A 13,760-nucleotide genomic window follows, 5' to 3' on the forward strand; every position below is an offset into this window, starting at 1 on the left:
TGGTGGATTTTAGGAGGCCCAGACCCCTCATGGACCCCGTGATCATCAGAGGTGACTGTGTGCAGAGGGTACAGACCTATAAATACCTGGGAGTGCATAAATTGGACTGGACTGTCAATACTGATGTTCTGTGCAAGAGAGGACAGAGCCGACTATACTTCCTTAGAAGGCTGGCGTACTTCAACATCTGCAATAAGATGCTGCAGATGTTTTATCAGACGGTTGTGGCGAGTGTCCTCTTCTACGCGGTGTTGTGCTGGGGAGGCAGCATAAAGAAGGACGCCTCACGCCTGCACAAACTGGTGAGGAAGGCAGGCTCTATTGTAGGCACGGAGGTGGACAGCAGCTAAACTGGGGCTTCAAACTCCCACCAATTTCACTCCAACCGATCTCTTAATGAGAAGCTGATTCTTTCTATTAAACCCCACTTTTTAATTCCATAGCTTGTTGCTAATCCCATTCTGATGGAGGATCACAGGAATTGTGGGAAAGAGGGGTCCTGTCATCAGATTAGCACTATTTCAGCTGTGGAATGGCCAAATGGGGGAGGCAGCTTGATGAATGAGGTCTCCAGGACTCTAAACAAATCATATTATGTGATATCTTCTTATTCTGTTAAATTCTACTCCGTACTTCTAAAAGTTTTATTTTTATACTGTATTGCGAATTTGTTCTGTGTATTGTATTGACCCCCTTCTTTATGACACCCACTGCATTGCCCAACCTACCTGGAAAGGGGTCTCTCTTTGAACTGCCTTGTCCAAGGTTTCTTCCATTTTTATCCCTACTAGGGGTTTTTTTTTGGGGAGGGGGGTTGTTGTCTTCTTAGAAAATCAAGGCTGGGGGTCTGTCAAGAGGAAGGGCCTGTTAAAGCCCATTGCGGCACTTATTGCTGTAAGAATTATGTTTTTGGATGCGGTGGTGTGCTGGGGTGGCAGCATAAAGATGAAAGACGCCTCACGCCTGGACAAACTTGTTAAGAAGGCAGGCTCCATTGTAGGATTAAAGTTGGACAGTTTAACATCTGTGGCAGAGCGACGGGCATTAAGCAAACTCCTGTCAATCATAAATAATCCACTGCATCCACTTAACAGTGTCATCTCCAGACAGAGGAGTAGCTTCAGTGACAGACTGAGGAGATCGTTCCTCCCCCACACTATGCGACTCTTCAATTCCACCCGGGGGAGTAAATGCGAACATTAATTTTATTTTAATTCTTTTCATTTTTATTACTATTTAATTTAATATTGTTCCTTTGTATCAGTATACCGCTGCTGGATTATGTGAATTTCCCCTTGGGATTAATAAAGTATCTATCTATCTATCTATTGTGTGATTTTGGGCTATACAAAAAAATAAATTGTATTCTGCCACAGCACACATTTCTAAAGCGGTTTTTTCTGCTTTTTCTAAGAACGCCGTCATAATGCTTTGGTGACCTCGGAAATCAGTCTTACTGATGAGACCTTCACCTTTCTTTATTTTCACATATTTTGTGATGGGCACAGGTGAGCTGGTCATATGGCAGCCTGTTTTGTGTCTCACTGCTGCTAATTAAGGAAAAAGAAATATTTATTTTTATATTAACTAACGGAGTCAAGCTAATTAAAAGAAGTAATCAGCACTAATTAACAAGATGGTAAGAATGAAAACCTGCAGCCACTGCGGCCCTCCGGGAGTGGAGTTCGACACCCCTGCTCTAAATCCAGGTGTGGGTGTGTTATGTATGACTACAATTACTCCAACATAGCAGAGAGCCTAAGGGTTAGGGTTAGGGTTAGGGTCAGTGAAAAAACGCAAAATGTTTCTCAGGACATTAACAGAATAAACACCACCAAGGTAACCGGGTACAATGCACCTTCAACAACTGTAAAACCCCTTTAAGCAGAAACGCCTGTGAGCTGCAGAGTCAAGCAAGAAAATTAATTACATCAAATAAACACTTGATACTACTTTATCCGGAGAGAGCTTATCAGTAATCACGAAGAGTGAAAAAAAAAAAAAGTCCCAATCAACCAATGCGGATTTATTCCATTTCAAAGAAGGCAACAGACAAGACTCAATGAAATGGCAGCAAAGTTTGGAACAGACAGAGGGACATACAGCAAAGGTCAAATATATACAAAATGTTTAATCTGCAGTCATACAAACATTCTCGTCTTAGACCCCCCCCCCCCATTAAAAAAAAAACCTAATAAGGCAGCAGTCACACTTTAACTGTACAAACGTCACATTTTTCTTCGTGTTTAGTCTTCATCCAGGGCCATTCCCGGGGGTGTAAATGACATCAAATCCCGCCATGCAAGCGACTGTCGTACGGGGCCCAGGACAGGAGGTGTGAAGGGCAGGAGGTCGGCATTCTAATGTTAAAAAGAGACCAAAAAAAAAAACCACAGAAAGCATCAATGCATAAACCTAAGTGGCTTCTACACGATAATCTGAAACCCGGAGGGTCAAACAGAATACTAGCCACTCAATGACCTTTGACCTCAATGATTAATCATTTGATATTAACCCGTAATGCATCATTTTTTTTTTTGCATTAACACAGCGCTACAAATATGGAGATGAGAATTGAACTAAACATTACATAAGTACAAACTTTTGTTCTATTAATAATCTGCCGTTTGTAATATCTAGCACTGTGATAATAGAATGACGTAATGTTACTTAAAGAATACAATGGTGACCTAAAAGAAAGAAGCAGCCTTTTGTTTTTTTTTTTTTTGTGGAAAATAAGCCATTGTAACTCCCAAAGTTTTTAACACTGTGATCACGGAGAAGAACGGCACTCAGAGGGGAGAGTTGAGCCGTGTGGGTGCGATGAAGTGCGGACACGTCAGAGGCAACGTTGTAGTGTGTATGAGCTCCAAATATCAGGCAGGGCCACTTCACACCCTAATTAATTATCAGCAAGTCCTTTCTTTCTTGTTTGTTTGAAATTGGGGAAGATTCTCACATGCAGGAACAAAGCAGCTGAACTGGAGGGCTGGGTCGTGCCCGAGTGGTTTGATTGGTGAATGCTGCACCCTGACACTGGTCCCGGTTGGTGTGTCAGTGGCTACAGAAGTTTCCTTTCTATAAATACTGCATTTTGTCTAAAGATCGGAGGCCATTTATAATTTAAAACAAGCAAAAACTGAGGTCATCAGATGGGGTGCAACCACTTTGTGATATAAACCGAGTACACATTGCATGCTAAATACACAAGGCAGACAAATACGATGGCACGCAGAATCGTACTTACGCTCTAGAATTTAGAGATCAGAGAACAGAGATGCGACACAAAAAATCTGACTGAGCAGAGTGACTGGAGTAGGCAACCATGTAGTAACAGCAAACAATTGTTGGTTTGAATGACTAGTAGCAGTTTAGTAATGGTAACTAAAGAAAGAAAGGAGTTTGGCAATTCTACTCTATTAACGGCCAGGAAAAACAGAGCATTTTCAGGCCTACAAGCCCGCTCTGCTGCATGAAAGCCACGTTGTAGTCCAATTTCAATGTGCAGATGCCCTGTCAAACCAGGCCGCTACGGAGGATGAAATGTATATAAAATTCAACATCTATCTGTCTGGATGTCTGACTGCTTTTCACGAGAGAACTACTTAACGGATTTAGATCAGTTCTTTTCTATTATTTGCTCGAACATTCCGGTTGATTCTTAGACTTCTCTCATCGTGCTAAGCAGTGCACATGCAGTACCGATTTATATGAGGGATTCTGAGAGACATGTAGCATATGGGGTCCTTCTCACGTGCCAGCCTCGGGGCATGTACCTTACCTCTGCTTAGCGAATGAGAGAACTACTTAACGGGTTTTATTTCTATAATTTGTTTGAACATTTGGGTTGATTTTGCGACTTCTCTCATCGCACTAAGTATCATAGTTCACTTGTGGTAACGATTTAGTAGCACGAATCCGAGAGAGACGCAGCGGGCTGAGGAAAGGGAGGTGGGGCCCTCCTCACGCGCTAGCCTCGGGGCATGTACCTTAACTCCGCTTAGCGAACGACAGAACTAATTAACAGGTTTTTTTTTTCTATAATTTGTTTGAACATTCGGGTTGATTTTACGACTTCTCTCATCGCACTAAGTATCATAGTTCACTTGTGGTAACGATTTAGTTGCACGAATCCAAGAGAGATGCAGCGGGCCCTCCTCATGCGCTAGCCTCGGGGGGTGTACCTTACCTCTGCTTAGTGAATGAGAGAACTACTTAATGTTTTTTTTTTCTATAATTTGTTTAAACATCCGGGTTGATTTTACGACTTCTCTCATCGCACTAAGTATCATAGTTCACTTGTGGTACCGATTTATTAGCATGAATCCGAGAGAGACGCAGCGGGCCGAGGAAAGGGAGGTGGGGCCCTCCTCACGCGCTAGCCTCGGGGCATGTACCTTACATCCGCTTAGCGAACAAAAGAATTAGTCAACGGGTTTTTTTTTTTCTATAATTTGTTTGAACATTTGGGTTGATTTTGCGACTTCTCTCATCGCACTAAGTATCATAGTTCACTTGTGGTACCGATTTATTAGCACGAATCCGAGAGAGACGCAGCGGGCCGAGGGGAGGGAGACAGGGCCCTCTTCACTCACACACCAGCCTCAGGGCAGATCTTACTTATTTTTCAAACAAACCACACGTGTGCACTACAATCTCAATTATGTATTATTGGTTCACGAAGAGGGATCCTTGCCTAAAATGAAAAGCTGGACTACAAGAGGTGTGGCATTTATGTATAGCACAGCTCACAAAACACTCTGAATGCTCAACAGTAAGGTTATGGCAAAGATTACCCATTATTGGCGGCACAGTTTGTAACTGGGCACAGAAGGCCAAATAGGCTTATTTTCTCTAGAGACATATCTGGAAAACAGCACTGTCAAGTGAATATGTACTCCTGTTTTATTGAAATAGATCAGAAAAGAAAACACTTAACCCCAATCTGAAATATAAAGATCAGATACTGGTTCAGTTGCCAGTCATAAAATAAGTGCACAAGACATAGAGATCCATCCATCCATCCCGCTATATCCTAACTACAGGATCACGGGGGCTGCGGAAGCCAATCCCAGCCAACACAGGGCGCAAGGCAGGAAACAAACTCCGGGCAGGGCGCCAGCCAACCGCAGGGCACACAAACACACACAAAGCATGTAAATGTTCAGGAAAAAAAAGCCAATAATCAGTGATGTCATCAAAATGTAGGCAATCAGACTCCATCTTCAGTCGCTGGTTTACCGTCTACTTTATCATTGATTCTCACATAAAAAAAAAATTGTGCTTGCATGAATACATTGCAAAGGTATAATCTGCAGAAGCACTGCCCCGTTGAGAAGTTGCGTTTCTGTTATGGTAGCAATCAACCCTTTTCCGGAACACAAGTGTCGCAGTCTTGCTGCTTCCTTCCAAGAAAGGCTTTATGATCACCCTGGGATGACATCTTGTCACAGATACAGAAAGCTCTTGATAATCTACGTTTTGATTAGCTAGGAAGAGTAAATGATACTTACAACAGCTCCTTGGGTATCATCACCACAGGGGGTCTGAACTAGAGATGGGGGTGGGAGAAGGAAAAAAAGAAATAAATGAATACATCACAGACAGACCGGTATCAAGACACATATCCTCTTTACAGTTTAAGGAAACTGAAACGAAAAGTTCAAACACCTCCTGGAAGACCCAGTTCAAAATAAAAAATTGGAGATGCAAAACTATATGGGCAGAATTTTAAAGATACAGTAAGAGACTTGTTAAAGCCATTTTGAAAATTTAACAGTTTACAATGCATCCGGAAAGTATTCACAGCGCATCACTTTTTCCACATTCTGTTATGTTACAACCTTATTCCAAAATGGATTAAATTCATTTTTTCATTCTACACACAACACCCCATAATGACAACGTGAAAAAAGTATACTTGAGGTTTTTGCAAATTTATTAAAAATAAAAAAAACTGAGAAATCCCATGTACATAAGTATTCACAGCGCATCACTTTTTCCACATTTTGTTAATGTTACAGCCTTATTCCAAAATGGATTAAATTCATTTTTTTCCTCAGAATTCTACACACAACACCCCATAATGACAACGTGAAGAAAGTTTACTTGAGGTTTTTGCAAATTTATTAAAAATAAAAACTGAGAAATCACATGTACATAAGTATTCACAGCCTTTGCTCAATACTTTGTCGATGCACCTTTGGCAGCAATTTCAGCCTCAAGTCTTTTTGAATATGATGCCACAAGCTTGGCACACCTATCCTTGGCCAGTTTCGCCCATTCTTCTTTGCAGCACCTCTCAAGCTCCATCAAGTTGGATGGGAAGCGTCGGTACACAGCCATTTTAAGATCTCTCCAGAGATGTTCAATCAGATTCAAGTCTGAGCTCTGGCTGGGCCACTCAAGGACATTCACAGAGTTGTCCTGAAGCCACTCCTTTGATATCTTGGCTGTGTGCTTAGGGTCGTTGTCCTGCTGAATGATGAACCGTTGCCCCAGTCTGAGGTCAAAAGCGCTCTGGAGCATGTTTTCATCCAGGATGTCTCTGTACATTGCTGCAGTCATCTTTCCCTTTATCCTGTCTAGTCTGCCAGTTCCTGCCTTTGAAAAACATCTCCACAGCATGAAGCTGCCACCATCATGCTTCACTGTAGGGATGGTATTGGCCTGGTGATGAGCGGTGCCTGGTTTCCTCCAAATGGGACGCCTGGCATTCACACCAAAGAGTTCAATCTTTGTCTCATCAGACCAAAGAATTTTGTTTCTCATGGTCTGAGAGTCCTTCAGGTGCCTTTTGGCAAACTCCAGACAGGCTGCCATGTGCCTTTTACTAAGGAGTGGCTTCCGTCTGGCCACTCTACCATATGGCCTGATTTCTGCAGAGATGGTTGTCCTTCTGGAAGGTTCTCTTCTCTCCACAGAGGACCTCTAGAGCTCTGACAGAGTGACCATCAGGTTCTTGGTCACCTCCCTGACTAAGGCCCTTCTCCCCTGATCGCTCAGTTTAGATGGCCGGCCAGTTCTAAGAAGAGTCCTGGTGGTTTCGAACTTCTTCCACTTACGGATGATGGAGGCCACTGTGCTCATTGGGACCTTCAAAGCAGCAGAAATTTTTCTGTAACCTTCCCCAGATTTGTGCCTCGAGACAATCCTGTCTCGGAGGTCTACAGACAATTCCTTTGACTTCATGCTTGGTTTGTGCTCTGACGTGAACTGTCAGCTGTGGGACCTTCTATAGACAGGTGTGTGCCTTTCCAAATCATGTCCAATCAACTGAATTTACCACAGGTGGACTCCAATTAAACATCTCAAGGATGATCAGGGGAAACAGGGTGCACCTGAGCTCAATTTGGAGCTTCATGACAAAGGCTGTGAATACTTATATACATGTGCTTTCTCAATTTTTTTATTTTTAATAAATTAGCAAAAATCTCAAGTAAACTTTTTTCACGTTGTCATTATGGGGTGTTGTGTGTAGAATTCTGAGGAAAAAATGAATTTAATCCATTTTGGAATAAGGCTGTAACATAACAAAATGTGGAAAAAGTGATGCGCTGTGAATACTTTCCGGATGCACTGTATATTTACCACCAGAATTTTTAGTTTAAGGTACACAAACATTTTTAGCAGTCAGGTCGATTCACATTTCAGCACATGCAGAGATACCTTTTAACGTAGGTGTGTATTAGAGCTGTCAAATTACACAAAAATTCAAGTTTGGATTCCCCCCATTAAAAAAAATAAACATTCAAACGTAAATTAAAAGTTCTAAGTGCTACAACATGTACATCTGTATTTAACGTGACTTTGCATGCTTCATTATGACGAATCAGACCGACACTGCGCTTTAATGACTTGTGCACGGTCACATCCTTCACAAACAAACTTGATTTTCTGTGTACGGTTTGGTATCCCACGGGGAAATTTGTTTGTAGAAAGATAATGCAAAAGCATAAGACATTGTTATCCAGGCATATTACTGTTGGTATAAAGGGGCCTTCCTTAGCATCTCTAGCATTTCAATGCAACTCAAAAAAGTAAGGGCCAACAATGCCAAAGTCTGCAATGGGGCACCAAACTGTAACATGCTCACTGTGCAGGGGTCCCTGATGACATTCAAGAAAGTTCCTTATTTACTCTTCTTTTGCAATACAGCTGTGACGGTTCTCTAATTTTGATCACAAACATGTAATTTTGAGGAAAAATGGAATAGTGAAAGTTTTGCTTACATACACAGCCATTCAAATGGAAGTGGTCCATGTCGCTGCACATGACGATAGCATCGCGATAAACTGTTTGCAGAATGTTCACGCAAAACTCTCTATGGCTCTCCCAGTCTCTCTCATGAGTTCCTGCACTAGCATCGTTTTGTAAGGATGGAAACGAAGGTCCCCATGCAAAATCCTCCTCAAAGACGTGTTGAAAAATGCCTAAGGCAGGAGCAGGTTGAACGTCTAGAAGACTGCAAAAATGGATACCCTTATAGCTTGGATATGTTCAGCCGTTCATACAGTCCGAGGATGACCTGGAGATTTTCTATTCAACGTTGTACCCGTTGGTCTAAATTTAGCCACCCACTGAAGAATCGTTTTTTGCGTAGTGATGATGGATTTGTTGTTTTTAAAGAACGCTTCAACAGCGAAAGCACAGTGCACACCAAACCAAGGTATGCTGCCGACTGAAAACTACAAGGGATCACCTATCAGAGGACCCCCATCCTAACCCACTCTGCTGCCTCTATCTTGTACAATGACAATGAGAAATGTGGCACTTCATTGTGGCTTATCCTGTATAAAGTGCTTTACTAATAAAATAACTGAATACACTAAATGTTGCATTGTATTTTTTTTTTTAAATATTACCTCCACATTCTTATTTTCTGAAATATACTAACCATTCAATATACAAATAAGAAGTTAGGAGTTTTCTTATCTTTAAATTGCATGCATCAACATTTATAGAATTTCTTCTTTCCTTCTATATTTACACACATTTTATAAATTACATTTTGTGGTGATGGTTGGAAACGTTTCAGATAAAATTAAAACACCACATAACTTGGTTTGCATTTTATACTCATTCAGAAATACAGCGTATCTGAAGATCAACAGGTTGAGAATTAAAAGAACAGTGCATTGCAAAATTTCTACGAGGGTTTAAGTATAAAAAGGGGTTATATATGGAAATTAAGGCAGCAGCGAATCTGAACACAAGTTAAAACTAAAATGAAAGAGGAAAACAGTTTCTGTCAGTCCCTTCACAATGGGCATTGGGATAGTGTCATGTTGCAATTAGACCACTTAATATGCCATTATATACTCGCATTTAATTTCTCCCGCGGATAAGTTCAGGGCTTGATTTTATCAGATAATTTCCCGCATTTTATAACGTTGGTCATTTAAGTCGAATGCGGAAAGCTCACGCTATTGGTCCAAGAGATTATGATAAGCAAACGCCCACCTAAGGGAGTAACCACAGAGCACACTGTCGATTTATTTCTATGTATTGTGCCTACGTGACCACACGGTAATACCTGAACTATTCCAAAGCGACGTTTGCACCGTTTTGTGTTTTTTGTATCTCACTCCCCAATAACACCTTTATTGTAAGAGCATCCCTTATCTACGATGGAGCGTTTGATCAGAAGAAAATACGAAGCTAGTTTGAAATTAGAAGTCATTGAAGTGGCGAAAGAAATTGGTAACTGCGCTGCTGTAACAAATATCGATGTGTCTGAGAAGAAGAAAAAAAAATGTAAGTGTCGTAACGGGCGCATAAGTTGGGGTCTGATTATACGATCGAATTTTCAGGTTTCAAGACCCGACTTATACGCAAGTATATACGATAATTATTTGTTCACTTTTGTTGCATCATCATTAGTGGTGTCGGAACAAAAGTTTGCAGATTTCAGTATCACAAAGCTGAATGATGAGATTTAGACCATTGAACTTCGTTTTCAGATTTTACAGGGGTTTGTAAAATAAATTCAGATATATTCTAATGTCAGATTGGTATGAGACAGCTCTACTAGAAATAAAATTTGCACCAGGAATAACCCAGCATGAATGTAAACATCAATCACAAAAGAAAAACTGACTTGCACATAAGCACCACGAGTGTACTGGGGATTTGTTTGCATAGTTGGTGCTCCTCGTTTCACTGGCAATGAACATTCATCTTACATGTTTTTCAGTACTACATACGCTTGTTGTAATTTTAAGTATCACCATTCTGTGTTTTCAAAAGACAAAGATACCTGTAATTTGGTTGTCCTGGAAACTCTCTTCAACGACTCTTGAGGTATCCATTATTTTGGGTGCGGGGCTGGACATTTCCACATCCTGCAGATCAGAAACGCGAGTATCCTGTGGTGTCCCCTCAAGTAGAGGTGTTCTGAGCAGGGTCAACTCATAGTCCTCATCACAGATGGCAGGTGTCTCAGCGATGCACCCTGTGGGCTGTAGGTACTTCTCGAAATCTTGGCAAGGCTCTTCAACCTTGGAACTCTTCACACAAGACAGAATACACAATGGCCAATAGATTACAAAATTGGAAAAAAACAAAAACTCGTAATTTGTATCATTCTTTTTCCTTAACTTTTCTACTCACATCTGCACTTTCAGGACTGGTGGGCGATTTCAGTTTAGTTTCAGTTTCCTCATTTACAAGGTGCATGCTAGAATGGAAAAACAAGTAAAGGTGAAAAATCGGTAGGAAAAAAAGTAGCATCAGAGAGATATAGAACTTGCCAAAAAGAAAACTGCCAAGCTTCCTTAAACTCCAAATCATTTTATATTAGAACTACATTTTGGTATTAGTAAGAAATAACTAGAACTTAATTGCTTATGACAAATTAATTTCTATTTATGTGTTACAGCTTAAAAAATATTGGAATCACCATGAATTGTGTGCACCATCAATATGGTAGATTCTGACATTATTTGGTCTGAAGTGTGCTTGTGAATAATCACCAGAAAAAAAAGTTTCCAATAGCATCAACAGGTTCTGGTGGTGTATCAATAACCTGACTGATATACAGAGCACACTTACCACTTTCTGAATCTGTAGTCTTAATAGCAGCAACACCAAAATGGTGAAAATGTTTTATTCCAGTTGCTTTAAGGTGCATCCCACTCTTTCTTATTACCTTTCCATAGCTGAACTCTGAGGTGAACACTGGACTTGTGCATCTGGGAAGCGGCATGGAGACTCCGAACTCTGCAACGCCTCAAGAGCAGGGCACGCCAGAGCTATGGAGTTGTTGTGCTCTACTCTGTTCCGTGGAGTGGCTGCAAATTTGGAGACACTGTGTGGGGTCGCTTTATATGGCGTCCTCTCAGCTGGTATATGAGAAAGGGAAAGAAAACAAAAACACACACACATAAGAGCAAAGAGTAAAATAACAGTTTCAAATATCTGCTCAATCAGGGGCTCCCAACTTCAATCGTGAGGATCCCTGTGATTACAGATTTTGTTCCAACCAGCTTTACAGTTCTCTTCTTGTTTTATTACTAATTCACCCCTTTATCCTCTGGAGTTTGCACCATTACCTGCATCCCAATAATGACAATTAACAGCAAGCAGAGAAGACACACAGGTAAATGATGCTTAATAATACATTAGAACAAACCAGTCGAGAACGGGCCATTCAGCTCAACAAAGCTCGCCAATCCTACCCACTTAATTCATCCAAAATAACATCAAGTCAGGTTTTGAAAGTCCCTAAAGTCCTACTGTCTACCGCACTACTCGGTCACTTATTCCATGTGTCTGTGGTTCTCTGTGTGAAGAAAAACATTCTAAGGTTTGTGTGAAATCACCCCCCCCGCCCCCCCAGTTTCCAACTGTGCTCTTGATGAAGTCCTTTCAAAGACACAGTCTCGATCCACTAAACTAACTCCTTCATAATTTTAAACACTTCAATCATGTCTCCTCTTAATCTTCTTTTGCTTAAGCTGTAAAGGCTCAGCTCTCTAAGCCTTTCCTCATAACTCATCCCCTGTAGCCCTGCATACAGCCTAGTCGCTCTTCTCTGGACCTTTTCTAGTGATGTTGTGTCCTTTTTGAATCCTGGAGACCAAAATTGCACACAGTACTCCAGATGAGGCCTCACCAGTGTGTTATAAAGCTTCAGTATCATCTCCTTGGACTTGTACTGCAGACATCAGGGCGCCAATATAACCTGACATTGTTAGGCTTTGCAATGGCTTCTGTCTGGTCAGCTGATAGTGTCGAGTTCACCACAACTCCTAAATCCTTCTCAAGAAGTGTACTTTTGATTTTCAGACCTCCCATTGTGTATCCAAACCTAACATTTTTACGTCCTATATGTAACGCTTTACTTTTACTCACATTAAATGTCATCTGCTACAAATCCGCTCAAGCCCGTATGATGTCCATGTCCCTCTGCGACGATTTAACAGATTCTCGATCATCACCTATCTTGGTATCTTCAAACTTAACCAGCTTGTTACTTATATTCCTATCCTAATCACTCGTATGATAACACTGAATGCTGCAACTACTAGAGTGTTGGACCCTGTGTAGGGGAATACTTTAATCTTTCCAGCAGACATACTGTATGTCAGGTGATAGGCTTTTAGCTGGAGTTTGGTCAAGACGAACACAAGTGCAGTGCATGCTGGGAGATAAAGAACACAAAGTGGGAGTGTTACAGAGTCCTTACCTTGAGCTGGGTGAGGAATGAGTTTGCTGCTTATAAACTTGGAAGAGAAGGACATTTTTCCAGCATTTTCGTTGTTTTTGCACATACATACTTTCAACGAGATTTGAGAAGTTGGAAAATGTCAGTGGGCGCAACTAGCAGAGATAAGAAGCAACAGGGTGTCTGCTTGGGCAAAAGGGTGGGGAACAAAACTGACACCTTCAGAAAATAATTTTTCATTGGGTTGCAATGAAGAATAGGAGCCAAAACTAGAGTTTTGCTGTTGCTATTGGGAGTACGTGAAGATTTAACCCACCATGACTAAGATTTTATACATATATAATATATATATATCAGTTTGTAGTTGCTGGTATTGGTTTTCATGTAAAAAAAATAAAATTAATATACAGTGATCCCTCGTGACTTTCGCAGCTTCACTCCATCGCGGATTTTAAATGTAAGCATATCTAAATATATATGACGGATTTTCGCTGGTTCGCGGATTTCTGCGGACAATGGGTCTTTTAATTTATGGTACATGCTTCCTCAGTTGGTGTGCCCAGTTGATTTCATACAAGGGACGCAATTGGCAGATGGCCGAGAAGCTACCCAATCAGAGCATGTATTACGTATTACATAAAACTCCTCAATGATATACAATATGCTTCTTGCGCGCTGCTTCGCATACCTGAAAGCCCGAACACAACGTACTGATTTTTGGTTGTTTGCTTTTCTCTCTCGATGACATTCTCTGCTCCTGACGGAGAGGGTGTGAGCAGAGGGGCTGTTCGCAAACTGGCCTAGAGGATACAGACGCTCCTCTAAAAAAAATGCTGAAAGACTACCTTCACATTGCTCCCTTCCTTGCAGCTGCTTTGTCCGGCGGTGCTTCACATACTTAAAAGCCTGAACAGCCCTATTGATTTTTGATTGTTTGCTTTTCTCTTTCTGTCTCTGTCTCTCTCCGACATTCTCTGCTCCTGATGCGCACTCCTTTGAAGAGGAAGATATGTTTGCATTCTTTTAATTAGGAGACGGAACGGTCATCTCTGTCTTGTCATGGAGCACAGTTTAAACTTTTGACTAAAGGGTG

General features: G+C 41.2%; 1 protein-coding gene across 1 annotated transcript in view; it reads right to left on the reverse strand.

The window, feature by feature from the left end:
- Nucleotides 1–2,186: 2,186 nt before the first annotated feature.
- Nucleotides 2,187–13,760, reverse strand: part of dlgap5 (discs, large (Drosophila) homolog-associated protein 5) — a 52,110-nt gene continuing 40,536 nt past the window's right edge. Inside the window, exons 14-18 of the mRNA XM_039765291.1 lie at nucleotides 11,150–11,342; nucleotides 10,612–10,678; nucleotides 10,259–10,508; nucleotides 5,514–5,551; nucleotides 2,187–2,360 (exon numbers count right to left, since the gene is read on the reverse strand). Coding sequence (XP_039621225.1) covers nucleotides 2,247–2,360; nucleotides 5,514–5,551; nucleotides 10,259–10,508; nucleotides 10,612–10,678; nucleotides 11,150–11,342 — 662 coding nt within the window. The 3' untranslated portion in view covers nucleotides 2,187–2,246. The remainder of the gene's footprint in view (nucleotides 2,361–5,513; nucleotides 5,552–10,258; nucleotides 10,509–10,611; nucleotides 10,679–11,149; nucleotides 11,343–13,760) is intronic.

This window comes from Polypterus senegalus, chromosome 10 (assembly GCF_016835505.1).
Source record: "Polypterus senegalus isolate Bchr_013 chromosome 10, ASM1683550v1, whole genome shotgun sequence".
NCBI classification, from domain to species: Eukaryota; Metazoa; Chordata; class Cladistia; order Polypteriformes; family Polypteridae; genus Polypterus; species Polypterus senegalus.